Source organism: Trachurus japonicus, chromosome 12 (genome assembly GCF_045865225.1).
Source record: "Trachurus japonicus isolate A0001 chromosome 12, Traja_1.0".
Taxonomy (NCBI): Eukaryota; Metazoa; Chordata; class Actinopteri; order Carangiformes; family Carangidae; genus Trachurus; species Trachurus japonicus.
The window spans coordinates 15818695-15844238 of NC_140918.1; the positions used below are offsets into that span (position 1 = coordinate 15818695).

Here is a 25544-nt window from a genome sequence, read left to right on the forward strand (position 1 = left end):
CTCTAAACTGGCCATGAGGGTTGGACAAATTAAGTATATTTCACCTAACATTTAAACTTTTGGGGGATATTTGACACCTTATCATCCAAAAACATGTTTTTCTGACCTTTGTCAAAATCCCTAATAAAATATCTACCTTTATTGGAAAATATAAACAGGCTTTATTCAAAAATGTATATTTTGAAATGCCGTCACAGGTGTTGGTAATAAAGTTACTGATAGCTACTGTATAGTAATTATAGTCATGATCTACCAAAAACAAGCTTTAGGACAAAGAATGAAACAATCACAGTAAAAGTTTGCATTTTATTGGTAAAGAAAAAAATAAAACAAACACAACATTAGAGATGCATACAAATTATAGTCCACCTACAGGCCACCTCGGTCAGAGGTTCACACATCATTAAAAAAAAGAATCTGACAAGTGAGGCTCACAGTCAACATGTCACTGGTCTAAAAGGCTCACTAAACTGACACGTCTTCAGTAAGGGGGTGGTATCAATTAGCTTCACAGGTTCTTAAATTGGCAAATAAAACTTTGTACTTAAAGCTACAAAAAAATAAAAGTGACACACAAAAAGGAAAATTTTGAAGAGTTTAAAAAGCAGTTCGACTTTTATTCTGATAGTGGCAGAACTGTGTGAATAGCTTTCGACAACATAACATGTTGTCTTTGTACTGGTTCTTGTCCAATTCTGACAATACAACCTGGGAGATTTTTTATTTTTATAAAAGAAACCTCCAACGTTCCACAATGATCAAATACAGTTATCTCACTGAGGGACAAAATCTTAATTCTGTATCGAGATAACACAAGTGTTTAAAAAAATAAAGAAAAACACATTTTTTAAGGCTGTGGGAGGGAGCAAGGTGTTCAGGAGATTCTGACCATGGAATGTATGTAGCAAGAAGTAACAATGGTGTATCCTACGAGGAGGCCTGGGGTTAAAAAAAATAAAATTAAAAGTAGAATTACAAAACATTTTCCCCCAATTCCTCTATAAATGACGGGCCTCTCTATCGATAATGGCGTGGCGGTGGGCTATGGTGTTGTGGTGGGTGCCTCCTGGGAGGTGGACTATGGCGTGGACTATGGCGTGACATAGCGTGGCGTGGGGGGGACTGGTAGCGTGGAGGAGGAGATCCTCTGTTATGATAGGGAGGTGAATAGCGGCCTCGGGACCTGGAGCGGGAACGCGACCGACCCCCCCAGTTGGGAGTGCCCCTCTCCTCGTAGACACGGATGTATGCAGTCTCTCCCTACAAAAAGGTGGATATGATATGACATAACATTAGTTACTTTAACCATTTAAAAGATAAAGCAAAAACCCTCATTATCATCGCTGGCACTCACTTGATGTGAACGGAACTCGGTCCGATCCAGTCTGCGTAGAGCGTACTCCATGTCCTCTCTACGGAGAAACTCCACCACACCCTCGCCGTCTCGCTGCACGTCTGCGAAACAAACATCTCCTGCTTCGCGCATGTGATCCTTCAGATCCTGCCAGCTCCCAGTTGGTGGCAACCCTGAAAAGTTTTTTATGTCATTTTAGGAACAGGTTTCATCTTCATTTTCATGAAGTCTGAGCTTAGCAGTAACTGAAGTTTACACAGGCTAAATGTAAATATCTTGGCTATGTATCTCATCACAGTGCTCTTTGAGAAATGTATTTAGTTCTTGAATCGCTAACATTTATCTTCTAATATGTTTTTTTTTGTAAAACCCAGAGTTGGAACTACCTTTATAATCTCCAATAGGAAAAATGCATATTAATTTTACTTTCAATCAATATTGTGTATCGTACAGACATCTAGCCGTTTCAGTTAAAAGAAGTAAACATGAGAACTGAAATATAATTGTTGGGTCAGAGAGCCCCAAAAAATGTCAGACCAAAACCTCATTGTGTTGTACTTCCTGAAATCTAATATTAATCTAGTATGACTGGTCAAGTCAAACAACTACATAAACCTGAGCTTTCACAGGGTTAGTCTTAGATAATTAGTCAAGCAGTACAGCAGTTACGTTTGTAAAACATGCTTGTATAAACATTTGATTAATGCAGCACACATGAAATAATAATAATAATAGACAATGACAAAATGACACCTACCAGTCACTAGTTGGTGTTTGGGATTATGCAGCCAACATGATCGATTTCAGTTTACCGATTTGTTTTTCATGACTTAAGGAGCTGACTTGACCTCATCCACTTAGTCCTCATGGACCTCCAGTCCGCCATGAGAGAGAGAAACATATCTGCCTACGACTCATGACGTCCTCTACTAGTCCCCTTGTCCTCCAATCCGCCATGCGAGAGAGAGAAACATATCTGCCTATGACTCAAGAGGTCCTCTACTAGTCCCCTTGTCCTCCAATCCGCCATAAGTGAGAAAGAAACGAATCTGCCTATGACTCCTGACGTCTTCTACCAGGGCCCTTGTCCTCCAATCCGCCATGAGAGAGAGTGAAACAAATCTGCCTACGACTCTGATGTCCACTTCCCTACCAGTCCCTTTGACTTCCAGGTCGAAGTGAAAGACAACTATGAACTGGCTATGACTCATGACGTCCACCTACCAGTCACTAGGACGCGGAATTCAGATCTTCGAGTGGGGGGTCCAAATCTTCCCCTAGGTCCTCCTCCTCCTCCTCCTCCTCCTCCTCCTCCTCCACCACCTCCCATTGGACCAAATTTAGCACCTGAAGATCGAGGATACTCTACACGCAGCTTGGAGTCTCCATATCCATATCCATTCCTTCCATAGACAGCATCATCTGCATCCCTAAGAGAAGAGAGCAAAGAACTCCTTACCAAAGTACGCCTGTTTCACTAGCGGACATTGACCTTGAAATGCCGTCTCCATCCGTTCCCTGCCGGCAGTCACTGTGAGACGGTATTTTACCACAGAATTTATGGTATCCAACAAGGGGAATGTGATTCGACTTGGGCAAAGACCATCCCAAAAACTCACCGTGGGTCTTCAAAACGGACGAAGGCAAAAGGGATAGTGCCTCTATTGTTCTTCAGTTCAATTTCACGGATTTTTCCATATTTGTAGAAGAGATCCTCAATGTCTCTCTCCTGGACATCCATTGGAAGATTCCCGACATAGATCCGGCCATCTGACATGATGGTTGATTGAGTGGCACTGCTGACACAGAATGGGGGAGGGGGGGCACCTTCAGACTTTAAGATCACTTCGTGTTTTCACAAATAGCTGTGGGAGTGGTCCTAATCCTAGTTCCAATCCAAAATTAGTCCATCCGTCTCCAATTTCTCAATTTAGACAAGATACAACTCTAAAGGAGGGATGCAGCCATCATAGTAGTAAATGTTGAGTTCAAGAAAAATGGCACAGGACCTCGGATCCAAGCCTGAAAACTTTAAAACAGGGTAATGAATATCCAACAACTTTTAACAGTTACATTATTATTCCACTTGAAATTATACGCATAATATGGAGAAAATCTATATTTACTTGCACTATTTCAACCAAAGAATAAAGAGACATTTACTAATACACAATGAAAGCTATTCAAAAATATATTTCTATGGCAGCATAACGTTGAAATACAGTTTTCTGGTTGAACCAGATGGTAAACCGACCAGACCTGTTTCCACCTGCTGGCTGAATACCGATGTTGACATTTCATTCAAATGTGTTGAAAGCTGGTTGAAAGTAATACATTGGTTTCAATATTGATACATTAGCTCGTGGTTTTTAAACGTTCACGCGATGTTTGTTATTTGAAGCAGTAAATAAAAGGCGGGCGCCAAGCAGCACTCGTCTTTTATTTTTTTACCACTACACTGGCCCACAGATGCCCCGCTAACATTAGCCGCTGTCGCTTTACGATAGCTGGCTTCCTTTACAGGTGGTTTATCTACCAACCATTGTACTTCTTTGGTAAACGAGCATGCAACAGAAATAAACACTGGTTTTATTCAGCTTCATATCTACAGCTCGAAACTACACGATAACTTCAAAACCACGCAATGTACACCCCAGCCATTAATATCGCAGTCCAGTCCTCTTTGTTGATATGTAAGGTCAGCAAGTCGAGCTAGCGAGTGTCTGCCACGGCTAAAAATGTACATAATATCCCTCACAATCGAAAATACCAGTGATTGAGAAAAGCATGTAGTAAATAACACGTAACTAAAACATATTTACAATTACCTTTCAAAGCAAGTAAGGGCGCCTCTTTGTAAAATTTAATGAAATCGATTAGCACGCCGTGCTACTTCCGTGTTAGTTAGCAACATTAGCTAGGAGCTCGGCGGCGGCTTCTTCTACTTCACATACCGGTCCGGTTATCTCCTTACTGCCTCCTGCTGGTCCTTGCTGCCTCCTGCTGGTCGCATTGTTGTTGCTCCTGGTGTTGTATCCCAACAGCAGCAATGTCACACACTGCTGTAATTAACTAAACAAAAGGGAGGTTGACACTTTAGCTTAGCTGTAGCTGTAGTTTTAAAGATAAACTGAATGTCCCATTTGCCCCTGTGGTGTAACTGGAGCAATGCCTCTCTGTCATTCAAAGTAGCTTTGCAGCATGCTGATTTATCTCAACTGGTATTTCTTTCATTTCCTCTTGTACAAAATATCTCCCAAAACCCTCTAGTCTGTGTTATTATCCTCTTTTGTCCTCTGTGCCAGCTACATCGTGTCCTGGCTGTTTCTCTCTGCTTGTTTCAGGGATGAGGTCTCAGGATGGTTTGTTGCGTAACCAATTATATAAGAGTTTCTACACTGTTTAACTCCTTTAATTTGAGTTCCCTAGTTAAGAAACACCAGCATAGCTTTTGTGCACTGTAGCAGGGAAGTGTGAATTACATTATAATAACATAAATTAAATTATAGTCAGAAGACAGGGTAGCCTAACGTAATACTAGAAGTTCAAAAACGGATGCTTCAAATAAATCGATTAAACTTGAAATAGTGGCCTGTACATATAGGTCCTATGTTGATCTGTTTACATGTAGACTTTTGGACATGTTATTATTGCAACTCATATCTTTTTTATGGCAATCGTATTGTATTGCTTTTTTAAGCGTATTGAGCATAACCAGTTGTTCAGTTTGATGTTTTGATGCCATCAGGATTTCGATAATTGACAGCTGTCTCCAATGAAATAGGACAAAAGTCCCTCTAATTGATCCTGTAAATCTTTTTCCAAACACTAATAATCATTACATGTTTGTTTGTTTTTTTCAACATAATCTTAGAAATGTAGGGCTGGGTGTCATCTTTGGTCAGCTGTCTTTTGATGACTCATGCATTCAAGTTTTGTTTTGTTTTGTTTCCATTCATGCTTTTATTGGTTGTTAACATTAAAGTGATGCTTAAAGTCAGACAACCACTATAGGTGCTAAACTTTAGAGTCTTGCATGGTCAAACCAGTTCATTGCTGCCCCCCTCCTCCCTTATCCAACCAATCAGGGTGTTGGGTCTGCTGAACACAACCGACTGTCTCTCAAACCTACTGAGCCCAAGGTGACCATGCTGTCACCTCTGATCATTGCAATCCCTGCACTTCTGTGATATCTTTATGCATCTGATTACATTTTTATTGAGCTATTCCATTTTTAAAGCGTGTTTACTGGCCTGTTTTATTATTTTATTTTATTTTTGTGAGGCACTATGAGATTTTTTTTAAACCTGTAATAGTTGATATATAAGCTTTACTTTACTTTGCATCCAATGTTGAGTGCAATGTCTTTTGTATATTAATGTATAATGTATGTATGTATGTATGTATGTATGTAGCCTATGTATGTATGTATGTATCTAACTAACTAACTAACTAACTAACTAACTGTCTGTCTGTCTGTCTGTCTCTCTGTCTGTCTGTCTAAACATGTATTTTTAACAGAGTGGCTTCCAGGTAATGTAACAACAACGCCAGCACTGACTTCACACATGGGATGCCAGCAGGCAGCATGACGTGACACGTGAGGCGCCGCCCCCCAGCGCGAGGTGATTTTACTCCCCAGCGCGCGCCCATACGCAGCATCGAAGACGCGGCTGTCCCGGGGCAGAGAAGCAGCTCGTCGTGGTAGTTGAACAGTCGCTTTTTTAGAAGGGAAAAAGAAAAGGAAACCATGCCGTACACGAAGTTCGTAGCCGCTCTAATCAGAGCAAACTCGGGCCATGTCGGTAAAGTACGTATTTCACCTGGGAGATGTCGCTCGACACTTGCATCCACCAAAACTCAGGAGGAGAAGGAACAACAACAGATGAGTGAGTGCACCGTGGTAGAAACGGTGCCGATTGAGTTTTGTCAGCATTTAAAAACCGGCACCGACGCACAGCTGAGTAAAATCAACATCGACTTCGACAACACTCAAGAAGCTTATAAAAGTAAGGGAAACATTGAGCTGCTCCGGAGCCTGCTGGTCTTCAAGCTCTGCACCATCGACCTGCTCGTTGAAAAGAACAGGGAGGTGAGTTGTTCCACAAGTTGCTCTGGTTGCTTTCGTTTTAAGCTATAATGACAAAAAAGAAAGTTACCCAACTTTTAACAAGGTTAGAATTAATGTAACTCAACTTTAAGTTTAGTATCTGCTTTGTTGTTTTGAATGTGTAAACTATATTGTGTTTTATGTTTGGTTTCTTAACTTACACAAGAACCCTATAACCCTTTTAAAAAAATATATGTATAAAGAAAGATGCTTTACTAATAAGATTTATTATTTGTTTGTGTTCTTGTTATAATCCTCAGATATTGTTCCAATTTCTTACTCTGAAAGTTTAGGAATTCACATTTAAATCATCAATGCATGCATTATCACTAGATAGCCTATCTTGTATATGAATGGCAACAAATGAGATCATTGTGTCCTTATTTAAATCTGCTCTTTGCATGAAAGTAAAAAGACATCCACTCCCGTTATCCAAGGTAGAACAACTTGTTCTTGCTTTGTTTTCAGTTGATGGACCTGAGTAAGAAGCTGTTTGGTCAGTGGATGTTTGAGAAGATGATGAAGATGACCTTCTACGGCCAGTTTGTGGCAGGAGAAGACCACAACTCTATCAAGCCTTTGATTCAGAAGAATCAGGCCTTTGGCGTTGGGGCTGTTTTGGACTACAGCGTTGAAGAGGACCTGACACAAGAGGAGGCAGAGAATAAGGAAATGGAGTGAGTAATGTTTACGTCTGACGGAGCAGGGGTGTAGCGGCAACAATGCGGGCTGTGTTCCTATTATTGGTCTGTGGCTCCTATGTTGCGAAATATTGTGGTAAAGCTTTTAAACCACAGCCCATCGGTAGTCCAACTTTAACATATACCATATGTGCATTATATAAGGGAGTTGTTTAAGTTGTGTTACATAATAAATCATGAATAGCATGAGGGGTGTATCTGACCATGGGGTGTAGCTGCAGCGCACCAAAAGTAGTTCACCACAGCCCTTGTTCTGTCCCTCAGGAAAGTGGGAGAAACTTGAAAAACTTGAATTTGCCCTTTTAAGAGAGGACTCTCCACCACCCAATAGGAACTGCACATTGGGATGGGCAGTTGCTGAAATAAAAGAAAATTGTTGAAATGAATTCATTCATAAAAAACTTTACTGCAGTGTCATTGCAAGTCAAATTGAAACTGATTTTATAGTGAAGTAAGTGAAACTACCAGTCGTAATTTTAGTCATTGCCCTATACCAAATCATTATGGGATAATGGGCTTATGGGCAGATTTTAAAGGGCCTCCCAGCAGTTTAGAGCACCATGATACAGGTGGATAGAATATACTGGCAATCAGCCTCAGATGATCCTTTTACACACACCCAGAACATAGTGACTGTAAAATTACCCAGTGAGCCACACTGCGCATCGATGCCAGTTTATTCTTAACTTCCCGCTTTACTACTGGCTTCTGTTAGTGGTTCTTATCAAATTTACGAGTCACGAGATTCAGTGTTTCAGCTGTATAAACAGGTTGTAATCGAAACCTCGTGTGTTTTTATTTGATCTCTAGTAGCAAAACAGTTCCTGTCTTACATTGGTCGGCTGGAGCAGACCCCTCTCCCCTGATAGGTCGAGCGGCTTATTCAGCAGGGGGATGTGCCTCGTGGAAAAGCTTGCAGCCCTTTTGAGTAATGTGCTGGTTCCCTTCAGAGGGCATGAACACGGACACGGAAGTGTTATGCAACGCCCCAAGGAGGAAATAAGCTTATGTTTTAACCAAGGATTAGTTTACAGAGCACGAACATACACATGCCAAAGTATTTTTTTATTTTTTGATGTAGACTCTTAGTATCTGTATCAGTGCAAAAAAGGGAACAACTGGTATCTCCCATAGAAAATAGTGAACATTGTGTCTCTTTGCACCTTGATACATCTAATGTAAAGACAAGTCTCGGAAAAGAGATTATTAACTGCACTGAAAGGTTTCAGGTTAATGGGTTAAAATGTTATAAAAAGAAAAAATAATTTTGTTTTTTTTTAAGATTCAAAACAATCATTTTTTGTTTATATATTTCAAAATCATCACGGTCATAGTAGGGGATGTTATAATGTTTTTGTGATTAACCATGCTGAAAAAATTATTAGATTATAATTGGCAGTATAATCTATTTGACATTTGTTGCATTTACACATGCACAATGCTTTAGGTGCAATGGCAGTAATTGTTGCTGCTCTAATGCTCTCATCTCTCCCTTTACAGTTCATGTGTTTCTGAAGCAGAGAAAGAAAGTCCAGGTATGTACTATCATCTGAAAAAATAACTTTATTATGTATTTAAATGTAATGTAATGTAACTAACAAGCAAAATTGGTAGTGGCAAGACTGAACTACCAGTTTGCTTTGATATTCAGCTGCTTCATCTTGGCCATGAGCGCAACACGAGAGACCATGTCAAATGTCAGGATCGGTATGTGTAGTTATGCAGCCGTGCGCTCTAGCCTGGACAGCGCTGGTTGTAGCTGGATTGGGGGGAAAGGGGGGTGGGGCTCTGAAATGTCCTGTCCAGTGGGCACAGTGAGCCTGTGTCAGAGGGCTGACATTTCAGACCCAAGTGCATCAGTCACGCACCATTACCCTCGCTGACCTTATTCCAAAATATTATATGTGTAAGTGTAATTCAACAACACCAATTCCTTAATGCACATTGCTCGTATTACTGTCTCTCTAGGTCTTTCATGAAGAAGTAAGAAAAGAAATCTCAGATTATTTTGAGGATTTGCTTGTGGTCACATAGTAGTTTTTCTTTATTTTACAACTTTAATTAATTAATTCTCTGGATGCACTACATTTATTTATTTATTTATTTATTTATTTATTTATTTATGCAAACAAAACTTAATATCTGAAATTGTTTGTATAATTTCTTAAAGACAGCACCAGAACTTAAATTTTCAGTGAACTCCAAGTTCAAATTTGTCATCAAAACCCAATTTTCCCCTCACTCCAGATGCTGTTCATCGTGAGAAGAAATATAAGGCTCATCGTCAGTTTGGAGACAGGCGTGGGGGGGTCATCAGTGCTCGTACCTATTTCTATGCAGATGAGGCCAAATGTGACAAACAAATGGAGACGTTCATAAACTGCATTAAAGCCTCCGGTAAGTAGTATTGCTGTACAGATGACAGTTGTACGAAAAAATAAAGTGGATAACAGTGCAGAATCAAGTGAAAATGTGTCAATCATTTCAGGTGGAGCCTCTGCTGATGGATTTTCTGCCATCAAAATGACCGCCCTGGGACGCCCACAGTTCCTGGTATGTTTGAGACAAGTTGACATTTTAAAAAAGTGAATCTTAGATAAAGTTATGAACTGCATCGATTTGACAACAGCATAGCTGCCAGGCCTAACATGAGCAATCTGTGTATTGGCACGAGATGACCATTACAGTGTAATGTTTTGATAAAACAATCAGCCATTTTTCTCTTTATGGGTTTGAGTCAGTGCCAGTAGATTAGTACAATCATAAATTCACCCTACTTAGGCTACTTGCTTACTCACACCTCAGTGTCTCATCACAGTGTTCAGATGCAATGTAATGACTTGATCCTTAATGAATTTTTCTGTGTGTGAACAGCTCCAGTTTTCTGAGGTTCTGGTTAAATGGAGACAGTTCTTCAACTTCCTTGCAGCTCAGCAGGGAAAATCTGAGATGATGGTTTTGGAACAAAAGCTGGAGCTGGAACAACTCAAGGTGTGTGAAACCTTCGGCAAAGTCTATGGCAGGTTGTTGCATGCCCATGCATAACTGCTGTAGTAATGTAATAGTTGCTGTTGTCAACACGATACACTATCACCACTTAAGCCTTGGTGGCTTTTAATGCCACCTTAGATGTTTTTGTTTTTATATGTTGTCAATCACTGAAATATTTCTTTATAGGAAAGTTTGACTAAGATGGGCGTTGGAGCCAAGGATGACATTGCAAACTGGTTCAGCGGAGAGAAACTGGGTTTGTCAGGGTAAGATAGTCACTCACTATCACTTAACAACAGCAGACATGATGGGAAATAAGCAGAAAAGTGGATGTTAAGTCTTGCATGCTAATTACATAAAGGTAGCAATGGACCCAAGAGTTTATTCCTCTCAGTTTAACTAAAACCAATTCATCTGCAACAAAAATATTCTGAGGGTTTTTTAATTTTACATGTTACAATTTTCTTGTTTTTCTTCCAGAACAATTGACCTGCTGGACTGGAACAGTTTAATAGATGATACAACACAAATGTCCAATCTGCTCATGGTGCCAAACCTTGAGGTGAGTTGTTGACCATGTAAACAATAAATTAGCACAACATACGTAAGGCAAGACAACAACCTGGACTTTAGTGGGAAAGAGAAATTGATCTTTTCTCCCGAGAGATAACAATTTGCTGGTGCAATATCATATCTTCTTCCCACAAGTAAACAACTTGCACAAATGAGGTAAAACCCAACAGCCTTTGAGACTTGTTTTTGCAGTGTTGGTATTAGTTATGTTTCCGTGCACTTGGTAGTGTAGCCACAGGCAACCAAGGGCAGTTTAGAAAATCCTGTTTTTGGTTTCAGTTTGAAATCTGCTCTCACTGCCACCCTGCCCACCCAGCTTCTGCTGTGTCTGTCGCACACAGATAAAGGTTTGTTACTCTGATCTTGAAGAAAGCAAACGCCAAATGAGCCAATGTTTTGTGTGTTTGTTGTGCAGACGGGCCACCTGGAGCCTTTGTTGAAAATGTTTACAGCTGAGGAGGAGAGGCAGATGAAGAGAATGCTGCAGAGAGTGGACGTTCTGGCCAAGGTGAGGAATATGACACAAATATGTCTTTTTATTAAATATATTATAAATACCATACAGATGTATTGTAATCAGAGGTCTGGGTTAGAAGTTTTTTCTGATTTCTCATGTGCACATATAACTATTTAAACTCTAAATACTCTCTGTGTGCTCCAGCACGCTTTGGAGAACGGGGTGAGGCTAATGGTGGACGCTGAGCAGACGTACTTCCAGCCGGCTATTAGTCGACTGACCCTGGAAATGCAGAGGAGATTCAACAGAGAAAAGCCAATCATATTCAACACATACCAGTGTTACCTGAAGGTGAGACTACACTTCCATCATGAGAGTTTTTTGTGACAATTCCCCCCCAACTGATTATGTAAATCGACAATCCCATCATGTTTATGTCCACTGTCAAACCAAAATGTGCCCAGACTTGTGTAAAAAACTGTCAAATCTCTGCGTGTTGTCTGCGTCTTTAGGATGCCTATGACAATGTAACATGTGATATTGAGCTGTCACGTCGGGAGGGCTGGTACTTTGGTGCCAAACTGGTCCGTGGAGCCTACATGTACCAAGAGAGAGCCAGAGCCCAGGAGATTGGCTACGAAGACCCAATAAACCCAGACTATGAAGCCACAAACAGGATGTATCACAAGTAAGTCTTGAATACTTGTCATTATTTGTGGATCATTCAGGAAATCTCTTAATCCTAACCGTCTGCCTTGTTGTTGGTTTCAGGTGTTTGGAGTATGTGTTGGAGGAGATTGAGCACAACAGGAAAGCTAATGTCATGGTTGCAAGTCACAATGAGGACACCGTGAAATTCACTCTACAAATGTAAGTTTGTGACTGTGGCCTGCATGAAAAACCATGCAACATGTACTTCGTGCAGATTTAGTTTTAACACACCCATAAACCTCTGATTCGTTAAAGATTAAACCTATGGTTTTACTGTAATCCCATACCCAAGATATTCCTCCAAGTGAATCATATATTCCTTGTTAACACTCAAAAGCAATTATAGGATTTACAGAAAAACGTGGCCTCAGCATTGGTGAAACACCACGCTCCAACTCTCATTATGCAACAACCCTTCCTCTCTTCTTTTTTCCAGGATGAACGAGATGGGCCTTTCACCCACTGAGAACAAAGTTTACTTTGGACAGCTGCTCGGCATGTGTGACCAGATCAGCTTCCCGCTAGGTATGTTGTGCTCAGCTTGCATACTAAAAGTAAACAGTATGTTATGGAATCACGAAAGCTTACATCACATCGTCATGTGGTCACTGAGGTTGCACTGAAACATAGCCCCTGCAGACGTCAGCTCTTCAATACTCAGATGGCCACTGACCTTAGACAGGATCCATCCAATCTGTAGATATCCCTGAGAGCAAACAACTCCAGTTTCTTTATGTCCTTCAGGGCCACACGCTATCAGTCTAAACATGTTCATATCACCGCTTGTTGAGTTAGTGGACGTAACGCTGTACATGGTGTAGTTCATGTGATAAGAGCATCAAGCAATAGTCAGATGCCTGGTTCTTCTTTGGAGTCAAACTGGTTAGATTTTTCTTGGATATAATGTTAGACACTGACAACTGAGACACAACTACAACTTCATTTTAATGAGAAGAGTAGATGAATGGTTCCCATAATGCTGTAGCAGACGTTATCTTTCTTTCTCTACTGCGTCATAAAGGTTGTTTCAACCTTGTCATATCAGGTGATGTCTAATATCTACATCTCATTTTGACATAGCTGTTTTATCTTAATCCAATATTTATTCAACAGGATTTCCTTTTGGAATAAAAAAAGTCAATGTTTTAATCTATTGCACAATTTTCCCACCAGCTCAGTTACTAGCTTATCTACAGTACATTAAAACATTAAGGAACTGCTGTTAGATTAATGATTATATTCAGAAAACGTATTTAATGTGCATTGTAACTGTCGTGTTTCTCCTCTACATCCAGCTGTAGACATTAGATGACAAGTGATGACATAGAACGCACACATGGTGGAGTCAGTGGCTCATGTTGTAAAACATATCTCCTTACTCTGCGTTTTAAAAACAGGTCAAGCTGGTTTCCCGGTCTACAAGTACGTTCCGTACGGCCCGGTAAACGAGGTCATCCCCTATCTGTCTCGTCGTGCTCAAGAGAACCGCGGCTTCATGAAGGGATCCCAGAGAGAGCGCAGCCTGCTGTGGAAGGAGCTGAAGCGCAGGGTGCTGGGTGGTCAGGTTTTCTACAGGCCAGTGTACTGAGTCACAGGACCCCAACATACTAACCAGAGTATTTCTCTAAGCATTCCACCATCACATCACTTCACTGTACCACTACCTGCTCCCAGTCGAGGAAGACTAATGTCCTTCCTTTGCTTTTTAGGCTGCTCAGTATCAAGAATGTTGACAAGTATTTAAAGTGTGGTATGCAGTAGGGATTTTTTTTTCTTTTAACAGCATGTGTAGGTGTTTAAAACACTGTAATCATTTTATTTAAGTTATGGTAATCCTTTCACTTCTACAAAAACATCAAAACATGCTCATTTTAAGAGAAAGTTTGTAAATGTAACACTCGACCTTTTCTGATACACGTGGAACTCTTCAGCAGAAACTTTTTTAAAAAGTACATTGTGTTTTACAGTTACCAAAGGTGGCCTACTTGTATATAGCTATAGTGTGCCTTTTATGACGCACACTCTTTGTATGTTCTTTGTATGTTTTGTTCAGTGCAAGCATGTAGCTGTCACTCAAAGTGCCTAATGATTGTTTTCAAAGATACACTGCAACAGCTCAACCTGTTTTTGTTGTTAACTGCACACTCCTCCAATGGGATGCTAAATTATTTTAGCATGATTATTATGAGTCACTGTATTTCTCAACTTTAACGAGTCATTTTGTTGATTGTTGTGCAACATACTGATATCGTGGGATGTTTGGGACTTCAGTTTTTCTTTTAAGATGAGAGCATGTTCTGCTCATCAGACACTTGGGACACGTGCTCTGAAATGTTCCCAGAAAAACGTGCCACGGTATAATTGCTGTGTTTTTCATGGAAGTGTGTACCCAAGCATTTTCAGAACACCTGCACTGTTGCATAAGCTGTATGGGAGAAGAGAGACTGCCCGCTGCTTCAGTCTGAGATTGTAAAGAAGATCTCTGGACTGGCTGTGTCAGTAACTCTGGTTTCACTGTCACCCACAGCGCCTCAGTGAAAGTTGGACATGAGACATGACAAAAATGTATATGGTTTTATATGCCATTGGCTGAATTACTGGATGATATAAATACAGTGGGAAGAATACAGTGTCACTGTCGCAGCATTTCTGATGATAACACTTTACACTATAGTAATGTAGCCTATACATAATAATGTTGCTGTATATTCATAAAAAGCAAAACCATAGCTCTAAATCTTGAATGAATGACAGCATTACATTCAAATTAATAACAACTGTCAATGTCACAACTCTTACGCAATTCCAGCAATATTGAAAATCAATTTAATTTACTGGCAACGGTACATAAACAAGCTTATTTTATAGTTCTGGAGGATTGATGTGCATATAACCACTCTGAGTGGTTGGAGATCTTGTTCTAGCATGGTATTGATTTTAGATTTTAAAAAAATCAAATTTTAATGTCTTGCCTGTAGTAGGTAAAAGTTTTTGATTAGAAATGTTGTTTTTCTTGAAGCATTATTGTTGCTGTTTGTTTGTCCTCATTATTTCTTGTGATTGCTTTATCAGCACATGTCACATTTTGTACAATTGTAAAATATATGTAATTAATGATCAATGTAATAAAATACAGTTAATAAAGCAACACTTGGTTGTGTTCATTCTTGTTGAGACTGAGTATTGGAAGTGGAAGTCCTGAGTAACCTTCAGATGCAAAGGGTCTTAGCTGGTTTGGAAGGTTTAGTTTGAGTTAAAAACTCAATTTAAAAGCCTTTTAGTTGACTAAATGTGTGGTTCTGCACTGAAGGCAGCCTTGGCAATAGCAAACCTGGCATGGATAGACACAAACCTGCTCTTATCTCGTAGTGACATAGATGTGATTCATTCCATTGACGCAATTTGATGTCAGTGACACAAACAACTTTGGCCTTTGCGACACAGGTTAGAGAGAAGTGTACCAAATCGATGGGATTATGCAGCTGCAGCCAAAACCAGCAGCAGCTGATGCAGCACCTACGTCAAGGTATCTGGAGATTGAAAAAAAATCATTCAGTCCGCCCCACAACACAGCACATGGGTGGAGCTAGGGATGCTCTCTGTTATACATTTCTGAGTGAAGCACAAGAACACAAGACCCTCCAAATGAAACCAGTTTATCCAGCTGGACTTCATATGCAACATATTTTGATTCTGACATGGGACCTAATACATAAACTGCACTCTGTACTATTAAACTGCTACCAGTGTACATCCTACATTAGATCATAGACATGATATAACTAAACACTGATATTAGCCACCTGACCAAAACAACAACTGGAACAGCAGGTTCCTATAAACAAAAAAGTTTTGTATCTGTGCATCTTGCATATTTGCACTGCCTGGGCTGATGCATGGGTTATGATAATGTAGTGAAGTAAAACAAATTGTTTATGGTTCATGGAATCATCATCATAATAGATGAAAGTTGGTACTCACATTATGCTGCAAAAGTAGTAACTAATAGGAAATACTAGGACTTGATTACACAGGGATGCTGGATGTGATTACAGCCATATTCACTTTACAAATTCAATGTAACATGATGAAAAAAAATCATTACCGACAACGTATTTAACATACATCAGCACACTTTGATGTGCTTTATGTTTTTAAACCTGGTTTGTCAAATCTGTACAAACAGTTATGTAGAGTTGTTTGGGCCTATTTTACAAAGTGTCTCCCATGATGTGGGTGGAGCATCCACACCTGACTTCTGAACCTCCTCACAGCCAATAAGATATTACCTCAGAGTGTGTACCGCACGCTGAACAATAGTAGGTAGGGTTTCTTTCACCCTGTCTGAAGTCTTGAACTACATCACTGCTGTAGCTGTCATCTGCAGGTAAAGACATTGTTTTCTTCCACACATATTTGGGCTTAGGCTATGAATGCTACATCCATGTGAAGATTGTTCTTTGATTTGCAGCTTAACTCAAAATGTATCATTCAGGATAATATTGTAGAGAATTATTATTTCAGGTCTTTCAAATGTGTATGCTTTGACAAAACTGAAATCCCTTTATCGACGACAACAGCTCTATGAGACTTACACATGACAGTAACTCTCATCACGTATAACAAAAGACTGCACATAACAACTATCAGTGTTAGAGATAAGAAGCCAGAGCAGGTGTACATAGAGACACACCTATTCATATCACGGTACCTATTTGAATTTCCCTGGAGTACTTCTTTATTCGAGTTTATGTTACTGTCTAATGTTAACGGCCGTAATCTGCTTTGATCTTTAGCCATTTTAACCCTCACCACTGTCTTTCAGAAGACATTTGAGTCAAAACGGGGGATTTAATGTTCCGTAAACATGTTTAAAGTGTACACATGAGGGCCATATTTGACAGAAAGAATGATTCAGCAGTTTCCCTGTCTATCTGTGTTCTGTATCTTCCTGTCTCATACAGTTTTACCTCTCCCTTTAGCAGTGATAAATAAATACAATAGAATACATTTCATTTAATGTCAAGCCTGACCTATTTGTACAGACATAACAATTATCCTGCTGCTGGGAGGGATGAGCTAAGGTAAGGGGGTAATTAGTGTCCCTGAGTGTAGAGATTGCCACAGGGCACTGCAGCTGTTCCCACAAAAACACAAGTTAACTCCAGTTAAATGTGAATCATACCCTCCCAGCCTCATTGTTAATATTGTATTGTCTGCATGTTTGTTTTTCTAATTTCACTTTCAGGACCGGCTTCAGTTTTAATGATGTGTGGCACCAAAGGACTTAAATGCACTCCTGTAATACGAAAGCTGATTCTGTGGGTTTTATTGACCAACATCATGCTGCTGCTCTACAGCTTGACGAACCCAGCACAAGACAGGTCCAGGTAGGTATCTAAAAGAAAAGCAGGTAACCCTTTAATTTACAGGCTGCTAATTACATGATAATGTCAAGAAATAGCCAAGATATAACAAGTAATTGCATCATAATGTCAAGAAATAGCCTAGAAATAACGGTCAATTTCATAGTTATGTTGAGAAATATTGCCAAGAAATAACTATTGGTTGCCTAGAAATAGCCCAGAAATAATTGATTGTAATTAACAATTGCAAGGACTTGGTGGAGAAAAATTCTGGCCCTTCCCAAAAAAATTCAAAGCATGAAAAGCATGTGTAATCTTTAGCCTTTATGAAAAACATGACATTACTATGAAATTGGCCGTTATTACTAGGCTATTTCTTGACATTGCTACACAATTACTTGTTATTTCTTGGCTCTTTATTACGCAATTAGCAGCCTGTAAATTAAAGGGTTACTGAAAAGCATTGTTTTCTTATCTGACATAAATCAGTTTATATATCATTACACTTTGTTAACAGGAGCTCTCAGGAAGATACATGCCCTCTCAGCATGGCAGAATTGATGAAGAGAAATGAGACCGCATCTTCTCAAAGCGCCAAATCCCCATCAGAGGAATGCTCCCCTGCAGTTAACATCATGTTCATGAAGACCCATAAAACCGCTAGCAGCACCATACTCAACATCCTGTTCAGATTTGGAGAGAAGCACAAGCTTAAGTTCGCTTTTCCTGATGGACGCAACGACTTCTTCTACCCGTCGCCTTTCCTGTGCTCCCAGGTGAAGGACTACAGGCCTGGAGAGTGCTTCAATATTGTCTGTAACCACATGCGCTTTGATCACCGAGAGGTAGCAAAGCTCCTGCCTCTGGAGGCCAAGTACATCACCATCTTACGTGACCCTGTGGATCTCTTTGAGTCGTCCTTCCATTACTATCACAGAACAGTTCCTCTAACATGGAGGATCAGTGGAGCCAATAAACTGGAGGAGTTTCTGAACACTCCTCAGACCTTTTACAGCCCACAGGCTTATAACTCTTTCTATCTGAGAAATCTGCTCTCTTTTGACTTTGGTTTTGAAAACAACATTGAAGCTGACGACCCTCGTGTAATGAGGAACATTCATAACTTGTCAAAACAATTTAATTTAGTTCTCATAGCAGAATATTTTGAGGAATCCCTTATCCTGCTTAAGGACACGCTCTGTTGGACCATGGAGGACATTCTGTATTTCAAGCTAAATGCTCGCAAGAGCTCATCTGTATCTCGACTGACCCCTGAGTTCAGGGCCAAGGCTTTACAGTGGAACGGGGCTGACTGGAAACTCTATCAGCACTTTAATGCTACATTCTGGACCAGAGTGGAGGTGTATGGTAGAGAAAGAATGAAACAGGAGGTGAATGAGCTGAGGAGAAGGAATGCTGAGATGAAAGCCGTCTGTATCGAGGGGGGGGATGCGGTCGAAGCCCAGAACATTCAGGACAGACATTTTCTGCCCTGGCAGCCGGTTGGGGAGTCCTCCATCCTGGGTTACAACATGAAGAAAGATATTGATCCTAAATACAGGACGATTTGTGAAAAAATGCTCACACCTGAAATACAGTACTTGTCGGACTTGGGCGTTAGTCTGTGGGTTACTCGACTGTGGGGTTGGATAAAAGATGCCATTTTTACAATTTGATTTGGATGAAATCATTCACAGCCAAAATATACTAAAGACAACCCTACAACACATAGCCTACTGTATGTTATAACAAACATAAGCCTCTTATTTTAGTAGAAATGTACTTTTGTATCATGCATTAATACTTCTTCCCCACATATATCACCTTCAAATTGAGTTCCTGGATGCATCTGGATGGTGTTACTTTCACACTCCCAATGGGCCAACTGAGGGATCAGTTAACTCAGATACTGACACTCATCACCCATTGCTCCTCACTCTTTCTGTCAAAATTATGCACTCTACAAAAGAAGGCCAAAATTTATTTGTTTACACTTTTTTAAAGCAATATTCCTCTGTGGTACCTAAATCAGTAAAATTCTACATTTGAGGCAAATATTTACATATTCAGTGTTTCAGAAATATAGTGAAAAGCCTTGATGGAAGTGTTTCTGACTGAAATATATGTGTGCGACTGAGCCTAACCGGTTATGGTTATATTGTTGAAAGTGCAGTCCCTATCATTCAAGGGACCAGGAAGTGCTAGTGTGCCATCTAAAGGCCTAGGAATTAAGAGCAGTTGTTTGCAATGCCTTTGATGCTGTGGTTTACATAAGATGTCTTTATCATTCATTGTGATAATTTCATATAGCAGTCAAATGACAAAAAAAAAGTATATTGTGTATATTTAAACTTAAAGTTTATGGCCGTTCGCCCTGTTATCAAAAATAATTTATAATATAGGTGCCTGCCAACTGCATGAGACTTCATGCACAGTGTTGTTTGGATGAGAATCAAATTGTAATTTATTGTTATCAGTGATTGAATGACTTTGCAAAAGTAATACATTTGAAATCTGCCAGCCTCTTGGAACTTTCTATTTTGTAAATGTGATGCAACTTGTGAGCCAGTTTTGTAATATCCTCTTTATACACAATTTGTAATTGTTATTACTGTATACGTAAGTTATATATTTTTTCATATATGGATTTTCAAATAAATACAGTAACAAGAGATTATGTTCCTTCTGTTATGTGGCATTGTGGTCTCAAAAATCAATACTTTGCTGCTTAGAAAACGTCGTAGTTTCTTAAGTAATGACACCAAATTAAGACAGACACTAAATTTTCCTCATCAAGAATTGATTTTGGAGGAGCACTGAACAACAACAGCAAAAAAAAATCTACAGTATTGCTAAATGCTGTCTTTGTCGAGTCTTACCTCCTTGTGAATTCATAATAATGAAGTGAGTGGGCAGAAATGTGTTGTAAGATAAAAGATACAGCTGTGGCTCCATCACAAACACATTAAGTATCCATCTGTGAAAAAGCTTGCAAGGATGCAGTGAACAAATGGAGATGGCCAGTTTTACTGGAAATAACTGTATTACGCAAAACTTTCATGTCTCTTTTCCAAGATTCTTGTTTAATTAGTATATTAAGCTCTTGACACGAGTTCATGAAGTGACTTTGTGTATGAAAATACTGATTATGTTAAATTAAAAATGCAAAATCAAAAAAAAAATCTGCCATAACCAATCTAGGTATCTTTCCACAGAAACTGCACAGAGGCCCGGTACGCCTATGACACGGTGAATAAACACATGGCAAGGTCTGTAAGACATCTAATACATGTTTAATTTAACCATTTACAATCTGTGAGGAGAACGAAGGCATTACAAACAACGACAGAGAGGGAGGACGAGGAGGCAGGAACCATTGCTCCATCTTCACGGTGGTCTGGACCTTCAGTCAGCTACCGCAGCTCCTCTGGTAGCCGCTGCCAACCGGGGCATGGCCTTGAGTACAATGTCCATGTTGGCTGCTGCTGCTGCTGCTTGATACAGGTGTTATGAAGTCCAGGAAGAATGGATGATGGAAGTGTGACAACAGTTACGCATCAGCCTTAGATGACCCCGGCGCCGCGTCCTATTCCTCGTCTTTGTTCTCGTAATTGTGTTTGATGTGTTTCCATAGTTTCTACAATGAAACAGAGGTCATTCAGTTTTAAAATAACCACGTTGTACAATTTAGATGAGTCCAGTTCACAGACGATAATAAGGAACACGGTTGGCTCGGCTAGGCGGGTGAGCTAGCTTAGCTACCGCCGCTTCGCCCTCTGCCTACAAGGTCAGGATGAAACCAGAGGGAAGAAAAACACCAGCGGACCAACTCACCCCGTGATTCATTTGCTCAAAGATAGCATCACCGCCGTGGTCGAACATCCTCTCGAAGAAGACGGCTCCAACCATGATGGTTATAGCAAAAGTAGACGTTCTCCTGAAGAGGAGGTTGTAGACAGACTTCGCCAGCGCCATGTTGGTGGGAGAGTGTGCGCGTGACCGGAAGCGGCGTCAAGGTAACTTCCGCTACCAGGAAGCGGCGGCGGTGAAGCCTGCGAGATGAAAACACTGTTGGTGAACAAACGTGCAGGGGGTTTATGTCTTTTTCGTTGCACTTTCCATTACTTTGAGCGACTTTCTAAACACAAATAACCATAGAAGAGGACGTCGCTACTCCACCAATGGTTTGTGCTCTTTGCTGTTTAAGTTTAAGACTAATTTAACCGACTCGCTGCCGATTTACCAGCGTCACGACAACGTTAACGTTAGCTACGTTAGTGTAGCTACAAACTATCTGTTTACATGACAAAACAAAAGACTCCCGGGACTTCTTGCTGTAAAAACCATAGTAAAAACAACGAAGCAGTCGTCCAAGAGAAAAGGGGGACTGGTGCACTCTGTCGTCTGGCGAGAAAAATATATAATTGCTCTCAATAAATTATATATATTTCTCACCAGACGACAGAGTGCCTCAGTCCCATTTTTGTCTATGTTTTTTACAGTCTATGGGACGCATGCATCCTTTTTCTTTCTTTCTTTTTTCTTTTTTACAGCAATAAGTCCCTGGAGGTTGTTTTTTTTTTTGCTAAGATACACCTGTCCCACTAAAGAGCACATGTCTAAGACAATGACCCAAGCAGCACTTCCTCCTGTCTTTCTTTTTTTGAATGATCTGCTTACAAGTTCAGTACCGTATATTTCCAAAGAGTTCCTCACCTCCAGACTTTCAGACTGATAATATTATCAGAGGTGAACAGGGACCTACAGTATATCAAGTTGTTTTAATCATTGCACTTCCATCTTTAAACCAACAGATGGCAGCAAATATAATAAAAACAGTTTTACTTGATAGTAGGTAGTAGTAGTGGGGTAGTTCCCATACAATAATCTGTGATTTAGGGCAAAAAAAAAAATGTTATATTTCATAATGCAAAATTAGTTGATATTAATTCAAAATGAAGGCACAAAAGACATGAATGCAAACTAAATTTAAGATTTCTGACTTGTGTAATGTTAAGTGTACATAATGACAGTGTCTCGTTGCATTCACACGAGTGACATTTGATTAAAGGTTAATGAAAAATAGTTTGTTGCAACCCTGTTTTTGTACACACAGAGTCCAGGAAGTCACATTTCATTCGGAAAGAGTGTGTCATATTGTTTTAGTAATCATTTATTAATTTATCAGAGAGCAACATTTACTTAGTCATACTGCTATTGAACAAGAGCTATTTGCATTAGGAAGGCTATTCACTGACTGTGTTTTGACAGAGCAGTTATCTAAAATTGTTTTATTTCTGTCTGTTGTCTTTCAGTGGTGTAAAAGGTGACCTTATGTTGGTTTGAACACACAACCTGCACCATGGGGAAGAGATACTACTGTGACTACTGTGACCGCTCCTTTCAGGACAACATGCATAACAGGAAAAAACACCTGAATGGCGTCCAGCACCACAGAGCTAAAAAGGCCTGGTTTGACTATTTTAGAGGTGAAAACTGCATTTGTTTACGTGACTGCTGAGATAATATGAGACAACACTATGATGTTCTAGTCTAAATGTGTGCCTATCAAAATAGACAATGATACAATACATCAAAATGCATTTTTGTCTATAAGACTACTATTTAAGATGTTAATTTATGTTAATGTATGTGATTATCACTGGAGAGTTAAGTATGCTTACATTTCATTATTCTGTGTTGGCTGCCCACCTGTTTACAGTGTAGGATTATATAATCAACCATAGAGACTTGTCATTTTTCTTTATGCAGACTCTGCAGCCATTCTGTATGATGAGCAAACAAAGAAACCCTGTAGGAAGTTTCTCCAAAAAGGTAACAGAATAACTGAACTAAACATTTCTCCATTAACTACAAACAAATAGGACCTGTGTGTGTTTGTAATCTAACTTATCTATTGTGCCATTTGTTTCTTTTCTTTTTTTTTAGGAATTTGTGATTTTGGCCCCAACTGCAGGTTTTCTCACATGTCTGAGCAGGAGCTGATAAACCTCAAAAGACAGGTGGAAGGTAAGCTGTAACCAAAGGGCTGTACTGTCTACGATGAGATTAAGTAAATGAATTCATATCACTGTGAATTTGCCACACATCTAATATGCATATCTACTATAATTATATTTCTTATCTAAATCATTCTTGCAAGAAATTGTGAGTAGACAAATACAAGTAGCACAGGTTGTCAGGAACATTTAATCTTAGTGATTGTGTAAACAATTCCATGTTGAGAGGAGTGACATTTTTCTGGTTTGTCAGATGAAAGGCAGCGCAGAGAGGACTCTCAGGACCGACTGATGCCTGGGCGAAGTGTAGAAGAATGGCTCGCTAGAAGGGAGAGGAGGAGAAGTGCCCTCAGCAGTGAAGGGTACGCACGTTCATTTTTGTCTCAACACTTAGTCATACATGGTTTGTAAGGCTAATGGTTACTCCTGCTGATTTACAATTCAACTCTTCAATTATTTATCTTTTGCAGAGATCTAAAAAATAGGGAGGAGAGTGAAGAGGGCCAAACAGAGAGTGACGTACCTCCACAGCTCCTTTGCATCACCGACCTTCCACCCTCACTTCTACCTCCTCCTCCAGGCGGGTGGAAAGTCACAGTGAACACTGAATGGGGTTGAGAGATAATTACTTTGGGGTTCAGATGTGTTAAATGGATATGTGACATTACCAGAAGGAGAAATGGTGCAGATACAGCGATAATGAGATGGTGTCAGGTTCATTTTTGAAGGAGAGAAATGAATTTTTACCATCTTTTACCATTTCTCATTTGGAGAAATAATGGATCCTAACAGAAGTATTTAGCATGCTGCTATGCAGTTATGCACATGATGTGTTTTTCATTTTGGAGTGATTTTATTTAAGATGTCAAGTTAAATTTTCCACTTCAGAATGAGTTCAAGTTTTTATTTGCATAAAACATTTTTTTAAGGAGATTCCATACAGGCACTAATCCTCATTATTGACATTTTGACAGTGTCACTGTGACAGTGTTGTTGTTTGCTGCACCCATCAGTAGCAGCAGCAGCAGTTCTTTACAATGAGAGCCCTTGCAGGAGTTACTTTAATGCCACGTAGTCCCTAAAGGAATGCAGGATTGCCGAGCAGATGGAAATGATTTGTTTTGTTTTATTTTGATCCTGTGCCGTGTCACTGGGGGAATCACTCACTGATCTCATGACTTCATTTTATTTCTAACCCAGCCATTGGAAAATACCATTTCACTTCCTAAATAGTACATTTTTGTATTTTCTCAACGCAGATCCCTTGCATGTATGACTAATATATTAATATTGTCACCAGCCAGATTATTCCTGTTAAGTGGAGTTACACTGAGATGTACTGTATATACTTTGACCTGTTTCCACAGCTGTTTGCTGATTCCTCATTAAAATACTCTTTATGTTTCTGTCTGGAGTAATTGTAATACTTTGTCTTAAATGTGCTTTTATTGGCCAGATCTCCTGTGTAAAAGACGACTCTGACTTTTATTGAACTTCACTTGCCATATGGGTCCCCGTTTTCTTTGTATCGTCTCAGGCTATTCTGCTCATCGACAGGAGCAGCAACAAGACAAGAAGACGTAGATCGCAAAAACCAGCTTTGCAAATGTTGACTGTAGAATTAAATGCACTCCTGTCAGCACATTTATTAGCCCTCAGGGATCCACGCAATATATTTTGAGGAGAAGCACTGAATATAAACTACATGAGGCACCTCAAGGTTAAGGTCAGGCTGTAAAAAGGTAATGACAAGTTCCTGTTCTTCTTCACTCAAAATTCATTCTCAGCTGTTCTCAAGTAGTCAGCCTCTTTGTGTGGCCCAGTAATTACCCTTTGCTGTGTGACATAAATGTTCATCCCCCTCTGCAGCAGTAATTTGTATCAAATACATCTCAGTCCACTTGCAGACAATCGATACCCCACATGTTTATTAAAGCAACTTGGGATCAGGTCATAAACCTCAAAGCTTATTTAAAGCTTATTATGTATACCACTGGTGAGCGATTTGGCCTTTCAAATTGAAACTTCTTTAATATCACATAATCACAGCCTGGTATAGGTGTGTATCCTTAAACCATCTAGCATTTATATTCCATCACCTAGAGATGTACGGACACGTTACACAAGTCCATGGACTCTAAGGAAATGGTCTCTCCGGCTGCAGGTTGTGTGCTGTGCCCTGTTGCTAATGGATCATTACCATGCCTGATAGTGCAGCAACAGGACCATCACACCACTTGTTTTCAAGTGCTTCAATGAGC

The 25544-nt window shown here is 39.8% G+C and overlaps 5 protein-coding genes across 8 annotated transcripts; 3 read left to right on the forward strand and 2 right to left on the reverse strand.

Annotated features, from left to right (window-relative positions):
* Window positions 1-292: 292 nt before the first annotated feature.
* srsf9 (serine and arginine rich splicing factor 9) lies at window positions 293-4273 on the reverse strand. 4 transcript variants are annotated; one of them, XM_085793463.1, is made up of 5 exons: window positions 4183-4273; window positions 2974-3150; window positions 2579-2784; window positions 1355-1527; window positions 293-1260 (listed from the first exon to the last, which is right to left on the reverse strand). In XM_085793463.1, exons 2-5 carry the CDS (start codon window positions 3129-3131, stop codon window positions 1018-1020), a joined length of 780 nt encoding a protein of 259 aa, XP_085649589.1. In that variant the 5' UTR covers window positions 3132-3150; window positions 4183-4273; the 3' UTR covers window positions 293-1017. The 4 variants fall into 4 exon arrangements, with proteins under 4 accessions (XP_085649589.1, XP_085649590.1, XP_085649588.1 ...); XM_085793464.1 differs by having other exon boundaries at window positions 2974-3153; XM_085793462.1 differs by having other exon boundaries at window positions 2974-3278.
* Window positions 4274-5993: 1720 nt separating this feature from the next.
* Window positions 5994-13836, forward strand: prodha (proline dehydrogenase (oxidase) 1a). The gene is made up of 14 exons (XM_085793460.1): window positions 5994-6446; window positions 6933-7141; window positions 8666-8700; window positions 9413-9562; window positions 9654-9718; window positions 10040-10156; window positions 10343-10422; window positions 10637-10718; window positions 11145-11237; window positions 11391-11537; window positions 11699-11874; window positions 11958-12056; window positions 12334-12422; window positions 13295-13836. Exons 1-14 carry the CDS (start codon window positions 6105-6107, stop codon window positions 13483-13485), a joined length of 1875 nt encoding a protein of 624 aa, XP_085649586.1. The 5' UTR covers window positions 5994-6104; the 3' UTR covers window positions 13486-13836.
* A 3141-nt stretch (window positions 13837-16977) lies between these two features.
* Window positions 16978-19586, forward strand: gal3st1b (galactose-3-O-sulfotransferase 1b). Its single transcript, XM_085792414.1, has 2 exons — window positions 16978-17287; window positions 17781-19586. The coding sequence occupies exons 1-2, from the start codon at window positions 17118-17120 to the stop codon at window positions 18937-18939; spliced, it is 1329 nt and encodes a 442-aa protein (XP_085648540.1). The 5' UTR covers window positions 16978-17117; the 3' UTR covers window positions 18940-19586.
* Window positions 19587-20540: 954 nt separating this feature from the next.
* uqcr10 (ubiquinol-cytochrome c reductase, complex III subunit X) lies at window positions 20541-21254 on the reverse strand. The gene is made up of 2 exons (XM_085793466.1): window positions 21098-21254; window positions 20541-20900 (listed from the first exon to the last, which is right to left on the reverse strand). The coding sequence occupies exons 1-2, from the start codon at window positions 21236-21238 to the stop codon at window positions 20850-20852; spliced, it is 192 nt and encodes a 63-aa protein (XP_085649592.1). The 5' UTR covers window positions 21239-21254; the 3' UTR covers window positions 20541-20849.
* Window positions 21255-21295: 41 nt separating this feature from the next.
* On the forward strand, window positions 21296-24655 carry zmat5 (zinc finger, matrin-type 5). Its single transcript, XM_085793465.1, has 6 exons — window positions 21296-21447; window positions 22579-22752; window positions 23036-23098; window positions 23213-23293; window positions 23537-23645; window positions 23754-24655. Exons 2-6 carry the CDS (start codon window positions 22626-22628, stop codon window positions 23899-23901), a joined length of 528 nt encoding a protein of 175 aa, XP_085649591.1. The 5' UTR covers window positions 21296-21447; window positions 22579-22625; the 3' UTR covers window positions 23902-24655.
* The last annotated feature ends 889 nt before the right edge of the window (window positions 24656-25544 follow it).